The sequence below is a fragment of the Hippocampus bargibanti genome, linkage group LG05, assembly GCF_051943395.1.
Source record: "Hippocampus bargibanti isolate YZ-2025 linkage group LG05, ASM5194339v1, whole genome shotgun sequence".
Classification (NCBI taxonomy): domain Eukaryota; kingdom Metazoa; phylum Chordata; class Actinopteri; order Syngnathiformes; family Syngnathidae; genus Hippocampus; species Hippocampus bargibanti.
Window position 1 is genome coordinate 868241 of NC_142738.1, and position 18795 is coordinate 887035.

The 18795-nt window shown below is 41.5% G+C and overlaps 1 protein-coding gene across 1 annotated transcript; it reads right to left on the bottom strand.

Annotated features, from left to right (window-relative positions):
• Positions 1–1611: 1611 nt before the first annotated feature.
• ireb2 (iron-responsive element binding protein 2) lies at positions 1612–18743 on the bottom strand. The gene is made up of 22 exons (XM_088995938.1): positions 18607–18743; positions 18385–18516; positions 16606–16695; positions 16312–16477; positions 14775–14912; positions 13340–13570; positions 12468–12537; positions 12203–12386; positions 11862–12001; positions 11597–11768; positions 11422–11522; positions 9832–9948; positions 8944–9103; positions 8476–8611; positions 8290–8374; positions 7572–7853; positions 6574–6678; positions 6365–6507; positions 5174–5324; positions 4647–4769; positions 3240–3425; positions 1612–2091 (listed from the first exon to the last, which is right to left on the bottom strand). Exons 2-22 carry the CDS (start codon positions 18404–18406, stop codon positions 1981–1983), a joined length of 2913 nt encoding a protein of 970 aa, XP_088852064.1. The 5' UTR covers positions 18407–18516; positions 18607–18743; the 3' UTR covers positions 1612–1980.
• Positions 18744–18795: the final 52 nt, after the last annotated feature.

The following is an 18795-nucleotide window of genomic DNA, read 5'->3' on the forward strand; positions in this document are numbered from 1 at the left end:
CTATCCGAAAAAAACGACCATGTATAGTAAGGCGTTTTTCGCCCGAAAAAAACGACCATGTATAGTAAGGTGTTTTTCGCTGAAAAAAACAACCATGTTTAGTAAGGCGTTTTTAGCCGAAAAAAACGACCATGTATAGTAAGGCGTTTTTCGCCCGAAAAAAACGACCATGTATAGTAAGGCGTTTTTTGCCGAAAAAAAACACCATGTATAGTAAGGCGTTTTTATCCGAAAAAAACGACCATGTATAGTAAGGCGTTTTTCGCCCGAAAAAAACGACCATGTATAGTAAGGTGTTTTTCGCTGAAAAAAACAACCATGTATAGTAAGGCGTTTTTATCCGAAAAAAAAACGACCATGTATAGTAAGGCGTTTTTAGCCGAAAAAACGACCATGTATAGTAAGGCGTTTCTATCCGAAAAAAACGACCATGTATAGTAAGGCGTTTTTCGCCCGAAAAAAACGACCATGTATAGTAAGGTGTTTTTCGCTGAAAAAAACAAACAAGTATAGTAAGGCGTTTTTATCCGAAAAAAACCCGAACATGTTTAGTAAGGCGTTTTTAGCCGAAAAAAACGACCATGTTTAGTAAGGCGTTTTTAGCCGAAAAAAACGACCATGTATAGTAAGGCGTTTTTAGCCGAAAAAAACGACCATGTTTAGTAAGGCGTTTTTAGCCGAAAAAAACGACCATGTTTAGTAAGGCGTTTTTAACCGAAAAAAACGACCATGTTTAGTAAGGCGTTTTTAGCCGAAAAAAACGACCATGTTTAGTAAGGCGTTTTTAACCGAAAAAAACGACCATGTATAGTAAGGCGTTTTTAGCCGAAAAAAAACGACCATGTATAGTAAGGCGTTTTTAGCCGAAAAAAACGACCATGTATAGTAAGGCGTTTTTAGCCGAAAAAAACGACCATGTATAGTAAGGCGTTTTTGAGCCAAAAAAACGACCATGTTTAGTAAGGCGTTTTTAGCCGAAAAAAAACTACCATGTTTAGTAAGGCGTTTTTAGCCGAAAAAAACGACCATGTATAGTAAGGCGTTTTTAGCTGAAAAAAACGACCATGTTTAGTAAGGCGTTTCTATCCGAAAAAAACGACCATGTATAGTAAGGCGTTTTTCGCCCGAAAAAAACGACCATGTATAGTAAGGTGTTTTTCGCTGAAAAAAACAACCATGTATAGTAAGGCGTTTTTATCCGAAAAAAAAACGAACATGTTTAGTAAGGCGTTTTTAGCCGAAAAAAACGACCATGTTTAGTAAGGCGTTTTTAGCCGAAAAAAACGACCATGTATAGTAAGGCGTTTTTAGCCGAAAAAACGACCATGTATAGTAAGGCGTTTCTATCCGAAAAAAACGACCATGTATAGTAAGGCGTTTTTAGCCGAAAAAAACGACCATGTATAGTAAGGCGTTTTTGAGCCAAAAAAACGACCATGTTTAGTAAGGCGTTTTTAGCCGAAAAAAAACTACCATGTTTAGTAAGGCGTTTCTAGCCGAAAAAAACGACCAAAAAGGCGTTTTTAGCGGAAAAAAACGACGAGAGCTTACACAAACGTATTCTCTAAATATGCATTTGAAATTTATGATTTCATTTAACAGCACGAGGGGTGAGTGGAGACAAGTCTTTATTTTCCATTCATTCAAAATTCAAAATTGATAGAAAAATCACAAAGTCGCACGTAAAAACCGACTAAAAGAAATTGAAAGCTAATCAATCACTTTTGCACCAGTCGCACATATCGGGTTGAACCAACAACTGTTAGTTGACAAACATGGACAAAACAAATAAAACATATCAACGATGATGTATCTTAGCGTTTCGTTGTCATGTGTCCATAAAGTTCGAATACTTCAAGACAAAAAAAAAAGCCTGTGAAAAGGTCCTTAAATTTGAGTCGGTCGAGCTAACAATGGCTAACGTCCATCATTCCCGACGACCAGTCATGTGACCAAAGAGGTCCAACAGTGCATTTGTGTTCAAAGCATCGTCCGGGCGACGTATCGCAAGAGGCCACCGTGCTGGAGAAAGATCACGTCCAAGTCGTTGTCCAACTCGGCCGTTACCGCAAAACATTTGCCGTCGCTCGTCTAAAACGACAAAAAAAAAAAAAAAAAAAAAAGATTTTCAAAATAAAGTGATACCTAAGCTCACGAACTTAATTGGGTGCCAGAAAGTGTGTGTAAAGCAAAAACTTAGTCTGCCGAACATTAATTTCCCATCAGAAACCATTAAAATGAGAATAATCCGTTCCGAGGTCCTATAAAACAAAAATGTCTTCAATAAACCTTAAAACTCCACAAAACATACCTTATTTTATGTATAAAAAAATGTGCTACGGTATTGTAATTAAATAAATAAAACAATTTTCTACGAAATAAGCCTTCAAACTACACAAAATATACCTTATTTTATGTATAATAAATGTGCTATTGTGTTGTAATTAAAGAAATAAACTGTACATTGATACCTCATCTTACGAACTGAATTGGTTGCCAAAAAGTGTGTGTAAAGTGAAAAATTCATCTACCGAACATTAATTTCCCATAAGAAACAATTAAAATGAGAATAATCCGTTCCCAGGTCCCCATAAAATATAATTTTCTACTAAATAAGCCTTAAAACTACACAAAATACATCTCATTTTATGTATATGGCTTTCTACCCAGCTGGCTGGCTATCTATTAGCTGGCTAGATAGTTAGCTCGATATCTATTAGCTATCTATTAGCTAGCTATCTGGTTATTTATTAGATATCTATTGGCTGGCTAGCTATCTATTAGCTAGCAAGCTATCTGTTAGCTAGTTAGCTGGCTATCTATTGGCTATCAATTAGCCAGCTCGGTGGCTATTTGTTAGCTAACTGTTAGCTAGCTAGCTAGCAATTTAGCTAGCAATTTATTAGCGAGGTAGCTAGCTGGCTTTATATTAACTATTTATTGGCTGGCTAGCTAGCTGCCTATCTATTGGCTATCTATTAGCTAGCTAGCTGCCTATCTATTGGCTATCTATTAGCTAGCTAGATGGCAATCTGTTAGCTATTTATTAGCTAGCTGACTATCTATAAGCTATTTATTAGCTAGCTAGCTTTCTTTCTATTTGAGGGTTGAGTGAACGCTGGCGCGTGTGGCTGCCGCTGCTCACCCAAAGAAAAACTTATCGTGTGACTATAAAGTGACCTTGAGAGTTTTGTAAGGCGCTTAGAAATGAAATGTATTATGATGATGATGATTATTACCTTGACGTGGAGCCGTTGGCCCGGCACGAGGCGTTGCGGCACGCTAACGCTGAACCTCTCGGTGCCGTCGAGCTCGAGGGCGTCGGCGTTTTGCTCGGACGCGAAGCGGAGAGGGAGGATGCCGACGCCCACCAGTTGCTTCTTGTGCAGACGCTCGAAGCTCTCGGCGATGACGGCGCGAACGCCCTGCGAACGAGATCGCCCACGTCGTTACTACAGGTAACATCCGACTTACGACCAGCTCGACTTACGACCACCTGTACTTACAACCATGACCTCCCGACCCTATTTTTTAAAATTGTACTTCCTGTTTTGAGGAGTGTTTGTTTTTTCATTCCATTTTTTTTCCTGCTTTTATTTTGGTGACATTTGAAAATTCTAAACCAAATATTGACCAAATATAATTATTATTAAATATGTATCTTAAAAAAAAAAGAGCAACAAGTGAAGAGACAAGCAAGCGGCATTCCTGAACTTCCTGTTTTAAGGAGTGTTTTTTTTTTTTTTTTGGTTCCCCTTTTTGCTTTTATTTTTGTGAAATTTTAATATTCAAAACAAAATACAGGTAACATCCGGCTTACGACCAGCTCGACTTACGACCACCCGTACTTACGATGACCCGTACTTACGACCATGACCTCCAAACTTTTTTAAATTGTACTTCCTGTTTTGAGGAGTGTTTGTTTTTTCTTTGTTTGGTTCCTTTTTTTTGACTTTTATTTTGGTGACATTTGAAAATTCTAAACAAAATATTGACAAAATATTAATTATTAAATATGTATCTTGAAAAAAAAAAAAGAAAAACAAGTGAAGAGAGGAGTGTTTTGTTATTTTTGTCACTCCCTTTTGTTTTGGTGAAATTTGAAAATTCCAAAAATATTGACAAAATATTTAATGTTCTTAAATATATATGTATATTTTATAAGTATAAATTTGTAAATACATTTGTATAAGGAGTGTTTTTTTTCTTTGTTCAGTTCCCTTTTTTGCTTTTATTTTTGTGAAATTTACATTTAGCTTGTAGCAGACGTACACATTCCACCATGACGTCCCTAATCCATTGGTGAAAAGGAGTCTTTTTCATCTAGAATAGCTTCATGTCACAAAGAGGGTATAGCAAGTGCTTCAGATTGAATGACTGTCCGTATCTTTTGTTTTGGTTCACATTATTTGTTATTTTGTTTTTGACTTGAAGATGGCGCTGTGAGAGTGGCTGCCTTTATAGCAGCTCCTCCATTTTTGTTTTTCTACTTCTTCCTTTCCTTTCCGTCTCTTTTCATCACTTTGCTGCTGCAAAATATACAATTTCCCCACCGGCAGACTAATAAAAGCTCATCCAATCCAATCCAAAACACGGCGTACGCTTTCAAGATGAAAAATGAGGAATAATATCGGGGGGGTTGGTACCAGGAAATAAGGTCCTTTGGCCACCCAATCGCGAGAGCTTCCCGAGCCGTAGTCCTTCCCGGCCAGGATGATGAGCGGAACGCCGTCCCTCTGGTAGCGCTCGGCCGCTTCAAACACGTCCAGCTAAGGGGGGAAAAGAAAGGAACCGTGAGCAAATGATTTGTTTTACGGGGCGGCCATTTTGCTTGGCGCTGCCACTTGCTATCAAGCTAAAATGGCGTCGCGAGCGTCACGGCGCATTTTCACCCCATTTTCTAGATTTGCTCAAGTGACGTTTGTCATGTTTTGTTTGACGGTAAAGTGAGACTTGGCACACCGATTTAAAGGTGCAGAAATCCTTTCAAATTGAAGTTTTGGTTTTCATTCTGGGTGTCAAAGTCCTTTTTTTGTCGCGGGTGGGCCACATTGTAGTTACGGTTTCCTCACGGGAGCCATTGTGAATTAGCTATCTCGCTAGCTATCTGTTAGCTAGCTATTTATCGGCACCCCCCGCAAGAAAATCGTTTTTTTTTCTTGTCCCAACTCACCGTTTGCCCCGAAGGAACGTGAAGCGTTTTGGGCCCCGCTTTGCCCACCAGTCGATTTTGGAGTTTGACGCTGGCGAAGGTCCCCCTGGTCATCACGGCGTCGTTGCCTCGCCGGGACCCGTAAGAGTTGAACTCCCTGGGGGTCAACCCTCTGGCGGGGGGAGGCGGAATACGACACGTCACGGTGCGTTCACGGGTAATTGTGGCGATAAACTTTTTAAACAATTCATGGTTAAGCTTCCTGTTACATCATAAATTATGCCAGTCGAGCTAGCTATCTATTTGCTATCTGTTAGTTATCTATTAGCTATGTATTAGCTAGCGACTAGCAGTCTAGCTATCTTGCTAGCCATATACTGTGTTAGCTATCTATCTGCTTCATGTCACAAAGAGAGTACAGAAAGCGCTGAAGAATGAATGACTCTCTGTGTCTTTGTAATAATAATATTAATTATATAGTGGTCTTATAATAATTATTATTGTTAGTAGTAGTGGTATTATGCTACTAATAATAATAGGAATACCATATCATTATTATTGTAGTTGCTGTTAGTAATATAGTGTTATAATAATAAAAAAGTTATAATAACAACATTGCTACTACTAAGAATAACAATACTATATTATTATTATTGTTTTGTTAAGTTTTTGTTACTTCCGGGTTGAGTGAACGCTGGCGCGTGTGGCTGCCGCTGCTCACCCGTAGAAAAAAAAATCCTGTGACTGTAAAGTGTCCTTGAAAGTTTTTAAAGGCGCTGATAAATGAAATGTATTATTATTATTATTATTAGCTAGCTAGCTTCCTATCTATTTGAGTTACTTCTGTGTTGAGTGAATGCTGGCGCGTGTGGCTGCCACGCTGCTCACCCGCAGAAAAAATATCCTGTGACTGTAAAGTGTCCTTGAACGTTTTGAAAGGCGCATCTAAATGTAATGTATTATTATTATTAGTATTATTATTATTATTATTATTAACTAGACCGCTAATAGATAGCTAATAGCTAGCTAATAATAATACATTTTATGTCTAGGCGCTAATAGATAGCTAATAGGTAGCTAGCGAATAGATAGCTATTGGCTAGCGAATAGATAGCTAGCCCTTCCATCAGATTTGAGGGTCAAAGGTCGTTTTTTTTTTGGTCATTATTATTATTATTATTATTATTATTATTAACGAAACGTCGGAGGCACCTTTTGCTGAGCAGGTACTTGGCAGCGGCGCTGACTCGGGCGATGCTGCCAGCGGGCGAGATGTGGTCGGTGGTCACCTTGTCGCCCAGGAACAGCAGAGCGTGGGCGTCGTCTATTGAGCGAAGGGGCGGAGCTTCTTTCGTCTTCGGAAGGGGGCGTTGTCGGTTACGCGGTGGATTTTGCGAAAATCGGCGAGGCGTGTCGCTTACTAATTTGCTGAAGAAGGACGGCGAGCGGATGTACGTGGATTTGGCGTCCCAGGGGAAGACCACAGAGTCGGGACACTCCATGTTGCTCCAGAAGGTGTTCCCTTTCTGGAAAGATCAAGTTAGCAAAAATGCTAGTTAGCGCTCTCGGGGCGTGCTCGCCGATTGCGCTAACAACATGGCTGCCGACGGCGGGGGTGGCGTGGGGGTGGGGCAGCTAAACATTTTTTTAAGCTTCTTGAAGGTGTCTGGAAGAGAACGAGGACGGACCAAGTAAGTTTGTCGTTATGAACAAAAGCCGAAAAGTTGCGCTAACAGGAGCTCGCTCTTGAACTACGATTTGCGGCATTTAACGTGAATTATTTTCTAAATAAATAAATAATATACAACTATGTAAATAAATAAATACATGCATAAATGAATAAATAGATGTATATGAAAATACATAAATAAATAAATGGACAAATAATAAATACAGGATTAGGTAAATAAATAAATGGATATGTAAATGAATGAATAAATAAATAACAAAAAATAAATACATGAGTAAATAAATCGATAAATTGATAAACAATGTATGAATAAATAAATAGACAATATATAAATGGACAAATAAAAAATACATTAAGAAATAAATAAATGGATAAATTGACGAATAGATGAAAAAAATAAACAATTAATAACTAAGTAAATAAAGAAATACATGGACAAATAATAAATACATAAGTAAATAAATAAATGGATAGATGAATTGGTAAACAAATAAATAAATAAATAAATAAATAAAAGGACAAATAAAAAATAAATAACCAAGTAAATAAACACAAAAATAAATACCTAAATATGTAAATAATAGAAAGATAAATAAATAACTAATGGTGTGTTCTCCGTGATTGTCACCCCCAAAATTGATTTGCACACTTTTGTACCTAAATCCATTTTGCAGTCGATTAAGTGAAACACTTTTGGATGAGTGTGTCTTTTTTGGTCTGCATCCTTACCGCCATCCTGGCTTTAAGCTCCTTAAAGACGGACGAGATGACGGCGTCCTCCTCCGTCCGCCGGACCTCCTCCCTGGACGGCCAGATGTCGCGAAGGTACAAGTCCCTCCCGTCGGGGGTCGTCCCCAGGGGCTCTTTTTCAAAATCGATGCCCACCGTGCCGGCGATGGCGTACGCCACCACCAGGGGGGGCGAGGCCAGGTAGTTGGCCCGGATGCACTCGCATAGGCGCCCCTCAAAGTGCCTGTTGCCCGAAAGGACCCCGCAGGCCACCAGGTCGCCCTGGAACCAAAAGCGGCGGCCTCATATAATAATAATACATTTCACTTCTAAGCGCCTTTCAAAACTCTCAAGGTCACTTTACAGTCACTGGATAATTGACTGGCTGCAGCGGCAGCCAAACGTGCTAGCATTCACTCAACCCGGAAGTAACTCAAATAGATAGAAAACTAGTTAGCTAATAGATAGTTAGCTAAATAGCTAGCCAGCCAGCCAGACCGCTAATAGATAGCAATCACAGGCACAGGATGTTTTTTTCTGTGGGTGAGCAGCGGCAGCCACACGCGCAACCCAGAGGTAACAAAAAAAGATAGCAAGCTAGCTAGCGAATACATATCTAATAGCTAGAGAATAGATAGATGTTAGCCAGCGAATAGATAGCTATAAGCTAGCGAATAGATAGCTACCCCTTCCATCGGATTTGAGGGTCAAAGGTCACCTGCTTGATGGCGTCCACCACGCTTTCCGGCAAGGGCGCCGTGTTTCCCACGCAGGTGGCGCAACCGTAGCCGATCACCTCGAAGCTGGAGCGCAAAATAAAGTTACGATCGCCGATTGGACGCACGGCTTCCCCCCCGCAGTGGACATTTTCTGGGGACGGACGGGTGGGCGGGCGCTTGGTTACCCGAGCTGGCTGAAGTAAGGCAGAACCCCGCTGGCGTTGAGGTAGTGCGTGGCCATGCCGCTTCCGGGCGCCAGGCTGGTCCGGATGTACGGCTTGACCAGAAGCCCCGCCTCCGCCGCCTTTTTAGCTAGCAAGCCTGCCGGACACGCGGCGAGGACGTCACGTCAAATACACCCTTGTGAAAATTAATTGCACCACCCGGTGATCTTGAGTGTTTGCTAGTTTAAGACCTGGTACAGGGACCCTTCCATCATAAACAACGGTCAAAATATGGTCGATTCAATGCCAAAACGCATCGCTGAGGGTGATAAAGACCAAGGGAGGACACACTTCTTACTAAAATGGACATTTTAGTCATTTGAGTTGTCGAAAAATGTAAACAATCAATTTCATGCCAAAATAATGGGAAGGTGCAAATCGAGAGCTTTTTGGGGGAGGGGTAATGGAGGGGGAAGAGGCGGAGCTTACCGGCGGTCAGCATGACGGACGGGTTGCAGTTGTTGGTGCAGCTGATGACGGCGGCGATGACCACCGAGCCGTGGGCCAGTTGGTATTCCTGACCGGCGTGCAGGAAGGGGATGCGGACGCCTTGCTTGTCCTTGGAGATGTGGAAGCCTCTGGGGCCCAGCTGACGAGGGGGGGGTCGGTTATTATAATAATAATAATAATAATAACAATAATCATCATCATCATCATAATACATTTGAGCACCTTTCAAAACTCTCAAGGACACTTTACAGTCACAGGATATTTTTTCTGTGGGTGAGCAGCGGCAGCCACACGCGCTGGCGTTCACTCAACCCGGAGGTGACTGAAATAGATAGCAAGCTAGCTAACTAGCGAATAGATATATAATAGCAAGCGATTAGATAGCCATTAGCTAGATCGCACTTCCATCGGATTTGAGGGTCAAAGGTCGGCTGCTTAATGGCGTCCACCACGCTTTCCAAAACAAAAATAAATAAATAATATAACAACACAAAGACAGTCATTCATTCTTCAGCACTTGCTGTACACTCTTTGTGACATGAAGCAGTTCTAGCAGCTAGACAGCTAATAGCCAGCCAGCTAGTTAATGGATAGCTAATAATAGCTAATAGATAGCCAGCATAGCTAGCTAGCTAGACAGATAGCCAATAAATAGCCAGCTGGACAGCTAGCCAACTAGCTAGATAGCCATATAGCCAATAAATAGCCAGCTACATATGCTAATAGATAGCAAATGAATAGCAACTAGATAGCCATCTAGGTAGCCAGCTAATAGATAGCAAATAGATAGAACTCCAGCCAAGCGGCGCAGTCCAATTGGCCTTAAGGTCATAGGTCATTAGCACAAGGGAGGGGGGGGGGGGTTACCTTGTCGTCCAGGCAACTCTGAAAAGCTTCTTTCATGCTGCAGACGGCCACGCGGTCCTGCGGCCTTTTGGGTCCGCTGACGTGCGGCACCATCGAGCTCAGGTTGATTTCGATCACCTGCGCGCAAACGCAAAAGAGGGAATCATAATCATAATCATAATAATAATCATAATCATAATCATAATCATAATAACAGTGTCTGAAACGACGTCTGCGCGGACGCCCGGGGCGTGCAACTTTTCCGTCAGGCGTACAACTTACGGAATGTCTCCGCCAGGGTGGCCGACAACTTTTTAAAGTAAAGTAAAATAAATAAATAAATAAATAAATTCAAAAATATATAATAACAAAATAATAACAATATATAATAACAAAATTAAAAAAAACCATAAGATTTTTTTTTTTTCAAATCAAACATTTGCTTTATTCCGATTTCAAAATAGTCGTTCGGTTTGGAATTTCAGAATTTTGGTTCGTTTGGCAATTTTTAATTTCGGTTCGTTTGGCAATTGACATGCTCGGCAGCCAATCAGAAGCCTGCATCAAATAACTTTGCGCCTGGACTTTCCCGTGCGTAAAAAAAAACATGCTTTTTTTTTAATCAAACGTTTGCTTTTTTTCAACGTTTGAACGAAGATTTCGAAATCGGAATAAATGATTCCGAATTTGAAATCTTCGTTTGGTTTGGAAATTTCAGTTCGTTTGCATACTACTTTGCATACTCGGCACAGCAGCCAATCAGAAGCCTGCTTTGTGCTTCCGGACTTTCCCGAGAGTTATAAGGTCGCGCATTTACATATCATTTTCCAAAGTAGATGCACAGAAGAAAGATTCAAAAGAAGCTAACAAAATTGATGACGCTACAAAAGGTAAACGTACATTATCCCGTGACTGTAAAGTGTCCTTGAGAGTTTTGAAAGGTGCTTAGAAATTAATTTTTTTATTATTATTCAAAGCATCGTGGAAAGAAGAGTTAACGTGGCTTGTAGCAAACGACGCAACGCAAACATTGCATTGTGGAACATGACGAAGAGTGTATGGACAAACGACAACTGGAGCAAAACCGTCAGCAAGGGATATTTATGATAAATTAAGCAAGGGAGCATTTGTGGTAGGTACATCCATAATTAAAAAAAATCCTTAATAATTTGCAATAATATTTTTTTTTTGCGATTAGTCGTCTTATTGGGTTTCAACTTGTGAAAAACGGGGCAGGCAACTTTTCAGAGTTGTCTGCCCTGATGTCCGCTAACTTTTTGTCATGAGTTTCAGACACTGATAATACATTTAATTTCTAAGCTCCTTTCAAAACTTTCAAGGACACTTTACAGTCACGGGATAAGAACTTTTTTTTTCTAGTGCGGGTGAGCAGCGGCAGCCATTCGCGCCAGCGTTCACCGGAAGTAACACAGCAGCAAAGTTATGAAAGGAGGAGGAAAGAAGTGGAAAAACAAAACACAGGAGCTGCTGGAAAGGCAGCCGCTCTCGCGGCGCCATCTTGAAGTAAAAAAAACTGAAAAAAAAAAAAACCATCTTCCAAATGACTATTTAGCCCCGCCCCCTCGAACCACCCCCATTGCGTGTGGTTACCTCGGAATAGCGAGGGTCTTCGGCGGGGTCCTCGTAACATCGGAAGAGCTTGACGGCCTTCAGGTAAGACTCCAGTAACTGCAGTTTTTCTCTGGGAAAATCTGCAAGCAAAAATCCAGCGAATGGCGTTCAGCCCGGCGGGCGACGCCAAAAGCGCCAAAAGTGAGCAACTCACGTGTTTTTTCAAAGTGCTGAACGGTAACCCGGTCCACGGGGAAGAAGCTGACGGTGGCGTTGTACTCGGGACACATGTTGGCGATGGTGGTCCGGTCCGGGGCCGACAGCTGCGACACGCCGGGCCCGAAAAACTCCACAAACTTGCCGGCGATGGCGGCTTGGCGCAAGTGCTGCGCAAAAAAAAAGGGAAGGCGGCGACGACGTGAGAGCGAGCGGTGCGGGGGCAGGCGCTCGGATCGGCGCGACGGATGACGGCGGGGCACCTTGGTGATACCGAGGACCACGTCGATGGAGGTGCTCAGCGGGTTGACGGCGCCCACCAGTTTGCAGCCCACCACCGCGGGGAGGGGCAGACAAAATGGCTGGCCCAACATCACCGCTTCCGACTCGATTCCGCCCACACCTAACAAGCGGCGGCCATTTTGGTGGAGACTTTAGCCAGTCACAAGTTTGATTTGCTTTCGCGGGCCGAATTAAACGGTGTGGCGGGCCAGATTTGGCCCCCGGGCCTTGATTTGAACACCGGTGATCTAAGGTATTAGCCAGTTAGCTGAATAGGCAGGAAGCTTGCTAACTAGTGAGCTAGCTAGCTAGGCGTGCTTACCCCATCCCAGGATTCCCAGACCGTTGATCATGGTCGTATGCGAATCGGTTCCGAGCACACTGTCCGGGTAGATCAACTGGCCGTCAATCTGGACCACGCGGGACAAATACTCCAGATTGACTTGGTGGACGGCGCCGACGTCCGGGGGAACCACGTTCACATTTTTGAAGGCTTTTGAACACCACTGCGTGCAAAAAGACATTCGGAAAGTTCACGTCGGAGGGCTTTGGAATATGCTTCGGGGTATTCTTATGTCGAGGCGCACCTTAAAAAATTGAAGTCGTTCTTTGTTTCTGCTTAGTTCCATTTCCTGGTTCTTCAAGGAGGTTTCGCCTCTGCGGAAGGAGGAACACGTCAAATCACTCGGGAAGGTTTTTGATCGTATAAAACCGTTATGCGATTGTTCAATTAGCACGCCATGCATATTTTTGGGAGGACGCGGTGAAAACCCACACAAGCCCAGGGAGAGCATGCAAATTTCAACCATAGTTGGGTTGAACCCGCGACCGCCGTACCATTAGGTCAACACCACTGGACCAACGGGCGGCCTCAGGAAATTGTATACAGGTATACAATATCTTTATGTATTAACTAGCTAGCTAGCTATTCTAGCTCTATTTGAGTTATTTGCGGGTTGAGTGAACGCTGGCGGGTGTGGCTGCCGCTGCTCACCCGCAGATAAAATATCCTGTGACTGTAAAGTGTCCTTGAGAGTTTTGAAAGGCGCTTATAAATGAAACGTATTATTATTATTATTATTATTATTAGGTAATATCCGACTTACGACCGGGTGCCGTTCCGACAAAACGGTCGTAAGTCAAACGGTCGTAAGTCGAAATCCATTCAAAATGGCCGACGCGAGGTTTACACGACAGGATAGTATACGATGTCAATCTGTTGTAACAAATAGCCAGCCAGCCAGCTAATACGCTAGCCAGCTATTAGCTAGCTAGCTAGCCGGATAGATAGCTAACAGTTGACTCTTGACATTTGTTTACATTTTTGGAATCACATATTTTATTGTGAAAGGAAAACTGCGTGTGTGTTTTTCTTTTGCATTTTAATTTGCTTTATGGAGGCATGCAAATAGATGAATTCCATTTTTTATTTTATTTTTTTGTCGATGAGAATACTCACTCCGAAACCGGTTTGAGGTGGAAGGGACAAAGAAGCGGCGTGTTCTCGATCTGCTGCACCGAGGCGTGAGGTCGCCCCCCCGTCGACGAAGGAGCCTCGTTGCAAGCCGTTTTGCTACAGGCGCCCCGTTGACCCCCGCAATGGGAGCTTCCCCCTCGCGGAAGAGCCTTCGAAGTGGGAGGCCGGGATGCGCCTTCCCCTCCGCCGGGATTCGGAGCGTTCTGGGTGGCGCTGTGGAACCAAATGAGTCAAATGTGGAGCCGGGGGCTGGGGCAAATTAATAATCATCATCATAATAATTTGAAAGTTAAAATTAATTCCATTATCTTAGTGGTAAAAAGTGGCAAAAATTTGTGTCCATTGATGTTATTTTTCTAGATGACAAAAATATTTGTGATATCATAATAATAATAATAATAATAATAATAATAATAATAATAATAATAATAGTAGTAGAGGATAAGAATTGCCGTATTTTGAGATTTTGAAAACTGCTAATAGGGAAAAAAATGTCCGATTTTTATTTTAAATTCTGTGATTTTTGTTAATTGAAAAATTGTCCGATTTTTTTTTTAATTCTGTGATTTTTTTTATTGAAACCTTTTTTTTAATTGAAAGTAAAATTTATGAACTTGTGAATTCCATTGTCTAAAAAGTGGCCAAAAATGTGTGTCAATTGGTGTTATTTTTCCAGATAGTCTTAATATTCAATGATTTTAACTGAAAAATATTTGTGATATAATACTACTACTAATACTAATACTAATACTAATAATACATTTTATTTCAAGTGCCTTTCAAAGCTCTCAAGGACACTTTACAGTCACAGACAAGCATAGATACAATCATAAATAAAATACAATTATAAATAGAATACAATAAATAAAATACAATTATAAAAGGAAACAAGAGATAGTGCTACACAGAAAATGTCAGGGTTTGGGTTAGCATGCCTGGTCGGAATGCGTGATTTTTCTCCAAAACGCCCTCAATTCCCTTACCTGAAATTACCTCTAAAATGGTCAAAAGTGAGTTGCCAGGGTTGGGCTTAGGCTTAGGGTTCAGAGAAAAATGGTCAAAAGTCAAATGTCATTTTTATTGGTGTTTTGCATTTGAATAAAAATATCATACTGCGTGTTTTGGGTATTTGAGATGCTATAAAACGTTTTTTTATGTCAGTTAAAAAACAAAAAAGTGACGTCGGTTGCCCTTTAAAGTTAGCGTTAGGGGAAAATGGTCAAAGTGAGTTGGTAGGGGTTAGGGTTGGGGTTAGGCTTAAAGTTAATGTTAGGGCAAAAAAATGGTTAAAAAAATGGTCAAAAGTGAGTTGTTAGGGGTTAGGGTTGTGTTTAGGGTTAGCGTTCGGGTTAGGGGGAAAATTGGTAAAAAAAAAAGTCAAAAGTGAATTGTTCGGGGTCAAAGGTCAAAGTGTCACCATTTGCTGAAGTCCTTTTGCAGGCAGTGGTCCACAATGAGGTCTGTGGGGCATTTGGGGTTGACCACCCTGGGGTCCACGCCATGTTTGGCTACGGCGTCCCTCATGGCGGCCAGGTCCACCATGGCGGGGATCCCCCTAGCAGGGGAAAAACCAGAGCATCGGTTGAAAAAGTCGGGCAGGTTTTCAACTCCTGTCCTGCTCTGATAACCAGACCACATTGACCATTTTCCTGGATTAAACACACATAATACAGTGATACCTTGTTTTATGAACTTAATTGGTTCCCAGACAGAGTGCCTAAGGCAAAAAGTGTGTATCCCAAAAATTAATTTCCCATATGAAACCATCAAAATGAAAATAATCCGTTCCCATAAAACACACATAATTTTCTACTTTCTAATTTTCTTTGTGTTAAAACTACTCAAAATATATCCCGAAAAGTTCATAAGCCAAGGGGTTCGCAAACTGAGGTATCACTGTATTACAGTTCTGAGTGCAACGTGGTGGCAGTGAACGCATCTCAACTCACTTCCAGGAAATAAAAAGGATGGATATTTAAAAACAACCAAATTATTTGGCCTTGGGGAAAATCTGCTTTGCTTCATCTGTACAAAACAGGCAAATTGTCTGACATTGGCCAGAAACAAAAAATAAAACATGTATCGCTGTTATATAATAATAAAATAATAATAATAATAATAATTCAATTCATTTCATTTAAAGCGCCTTTCCAAACTCTCAAGGCCACTTCACAATCACAGGATAAGTTTTTCTGTGGGTGAGCAGCGGCAGCCACACACGCCCGCATTCACTCAACCCAGAATATCTGAAATAGATAGAAAACTAGCTAGCTAATACATAGCTAATAGATAGCCAACCAGATAGCTAGCTAGATAGCTAGTCAGCTAATCGATAGATAGCTAAATAGGCTAGATAGGCCGCCAGCTAGCTAGACAGCTAATATATAGCAAATAGATAGGTAGCTAGGTAGCCAGCTAGATAACTGGATAGCTAATAGCTAGATAGATCAACAGCTAGCCAGCTAGTTAATTCCTAAATTATATGGGTCTGGAGTATGACGCTCTGAAAGTTGTTTGTTGTTAGTGAATGGAGCCCAGCCGTCTTCGGGCACGAGGTGGGGGACACCCTGAACTGGTTGCCAGCAAATCACAGGGCACACAAAGACAAACAACCATTCTCATTCTCACCTAAGGAACAATTTAGAGTGTTCAATCAGCCTGCTATGCATGTTTTGGGAATGTGGGAGGAAACCGCAGGACCCGGAGAAAACCCACGCGGGCCCGTGGGGAACACGCAAACTCCACAGAGGGAGGTTGGACCATGTCTTGAACTCATGACCTTTGTGCTGTGAAGTATATAACCTCGATGCAACAATTACAAGAGCGCAACTTACTGAGGACTTAAGATGACGACACGCAATTATTGATGAATGGAGGAGCGCAATTGATTTTGAAGTTCTCCTAATATTGTCCAGGAGATCTAAGGACATCTATCCAGGACCAGGAAAACTCACGTGAAGTCCTGCAAGAGGATCCGCGCTGGCAAGAAGGGCACTTCGGTGGAAGCCTGTTGCTTCTCCCAGTCCAAAATGTTCTGGACGTCTTCCACTGTGATGTAAAAGCCGTCGCAGTTACGAATGGCCGCCTCCAGTAAGACGCGGATGGACAAAGGCAGCTTGACTAGAGATGGGGGGAAAAAAAGACATTTTTTTAAAAAAATGAGGTTCATTTCATCATTTCTTAATCTCTTTCTCTCTCTATCTACACACACACATTTTTTTTTTTTTTGAGGGAGGAGGCAGTCTCACCATATCTTGAATCGTTTAATTTGTCCGGGTTGAAGAATTTCAGGCGTCCGTCATCTGATAACGGGTCGATTAAATGATGATATGGGTGCTCTGCAGGAGAACAAGATTATCAAGTTATGCATAAAACACATATCACAGATGTACCAAACTGTAGCGCAAACAAAAAAACAGGTCAGGTTACTTATATTACTTGTACTATGTAAAAAAACGCAAATATGACAAACGTTGACAATATTTAATGCCCAGCCAAGCGATGGCACTATGACAGCTCATGTCATTGTATTACCACCACTCCACCTTTGTGTGCCCCCCACCCGTCTCAGCACGATGCGGGACAGAGCTTTCAGCTGCTCTGCCCCCAAACTCTGGAACTCACTTCCTCCCAACATTCATAATGTTGGGAGGAATCATTTGATTCTCTTCCCACCTTTAAATCCTATCTCAAAAAAACACACCTATTTAAAATGGCATTTTCTGTGTAGCTTTATCTCTTGTTTCTATTTCTAATTCTATTTCTATGCTTGTCTGTGACTGTAAATAATAATCATAATATATTTCATTTTTAAGCGCCTTTCAAAACACTCGAGGACACTTTATAGTCACAGGATAAGTTTTTCTGTGGGTGAGCAGTGGCAGTCACACGCGCCAGCGTTCACTCACATCGGAAGTTACTCAAATAGATAGAAAGCTAGCTAGCCAATAAATAACTAATAGATATACAGATAGCTTGCTAGAAAGCCAGCTAGCCAGCCAGCTATATAGCTAGCTAGTCAGCTAATAAATAGCAAATAGCTAGCTAGCTTTTCGTCCGTGTAAGCTCTCAGTCGTACAGGAGTGGTCCATCGATGAAAAGCTAGCTTTTAGATTTGAAGGTGGGAAGAGAATCAATGTTACAATCAATAATCGTATGAGGTTCAAGGTGTTCTTTAAAATATTTTTTTAAAAGGCTATTTAAAAAAAGTTGAATTCAAGAGATAAATAGATTTGGCTGTCGCTGTACTCGTATAGTGTCATTGAGAGCGTTGAAAGGCGCTTGAAATAAAATGTATTATTATTATTATTAATTTGTTGACCAATTTAACGTGTTAATTTACTGGAGAACCATAACTTATAGGTTTTGAATAAATATTTTAAGGTTTTTAGATGAAATACATCTAATCTAAACAAAATGGTGGGTGGAGGGGTTGACACAAAAAGCGTAACATGTTTATAATCAGATCATCCATTCATTTTAATAATAATACATTTTTCTGAACTTATCTACACGAGGCTACAATCGTTGGAATGTAGTTTTATTACATCCGTCGATCGAAAAACACAAAAAAACGAATCTGATTGTAGACTTGAAACGACGATTAAAATCATGAAACGACCCCCGGTTGACAACAGTACGTATATAGACGTCGGCTAGTGCTAGCTCACTAGCCTTATCAAGTCCATTCGCTTACTCCTTATCGCCCAGCTGCTTGAACAACTGGTGACGGAGATAACCCCTCCAGACTCCCCTTCAAAAATACGACATGGAAATAGGTCAACAGTATGCAGTGAACTAAGTTAAAGTGAACTCAAGTGTGGTGAGCGACACTGGTTAATTTCAACACTCGCTCGGTTCGAGTGGATAACCAAGGTTGGCTGTGTTTTGAATAACATTGAACAGAAGCGTTATCTCGTTTTTTTAATAAATATGTGATTTGAAGCCGTGTGATTGGCGATGAAAGTGAACGTCGGTGGCGACGGAATAGCGGAAAGTGCAAGCAGAATAAGAAGACGCCGCTTTACCTTCACTCGCTGCGAGCGCCATGATGACTTATGAAATCAACACGACTCTTCCTCGCGAATCCCGGTGGCGACACAGAACGGACCAATCATCGCAAGGCAGGATGGCTGAGGCCACGCCCGGCGAAATGACACCTTCAAAAGAAAAGTGTTGCGGAAACGCAGTTCCAATCAAATAAAAGTATTCAAAAAGAACGGAAAGATTACCGTACTCGCGTACATTACCTCGTATTTTCTCCCCCGCCGCCATTAAATTTCATGTAAACCATCAGCGAAATACAGAAAGTACACATTTGTTGTGTCAATTGCAGTTGAAACCAAACCATAGCTTTTAAATGTTGTAAAAGTCAGGGAACGGTGGGCCAAACGTGAACATACTGTATTTCTAATAACCCCAATACTGTAATTCGGGTA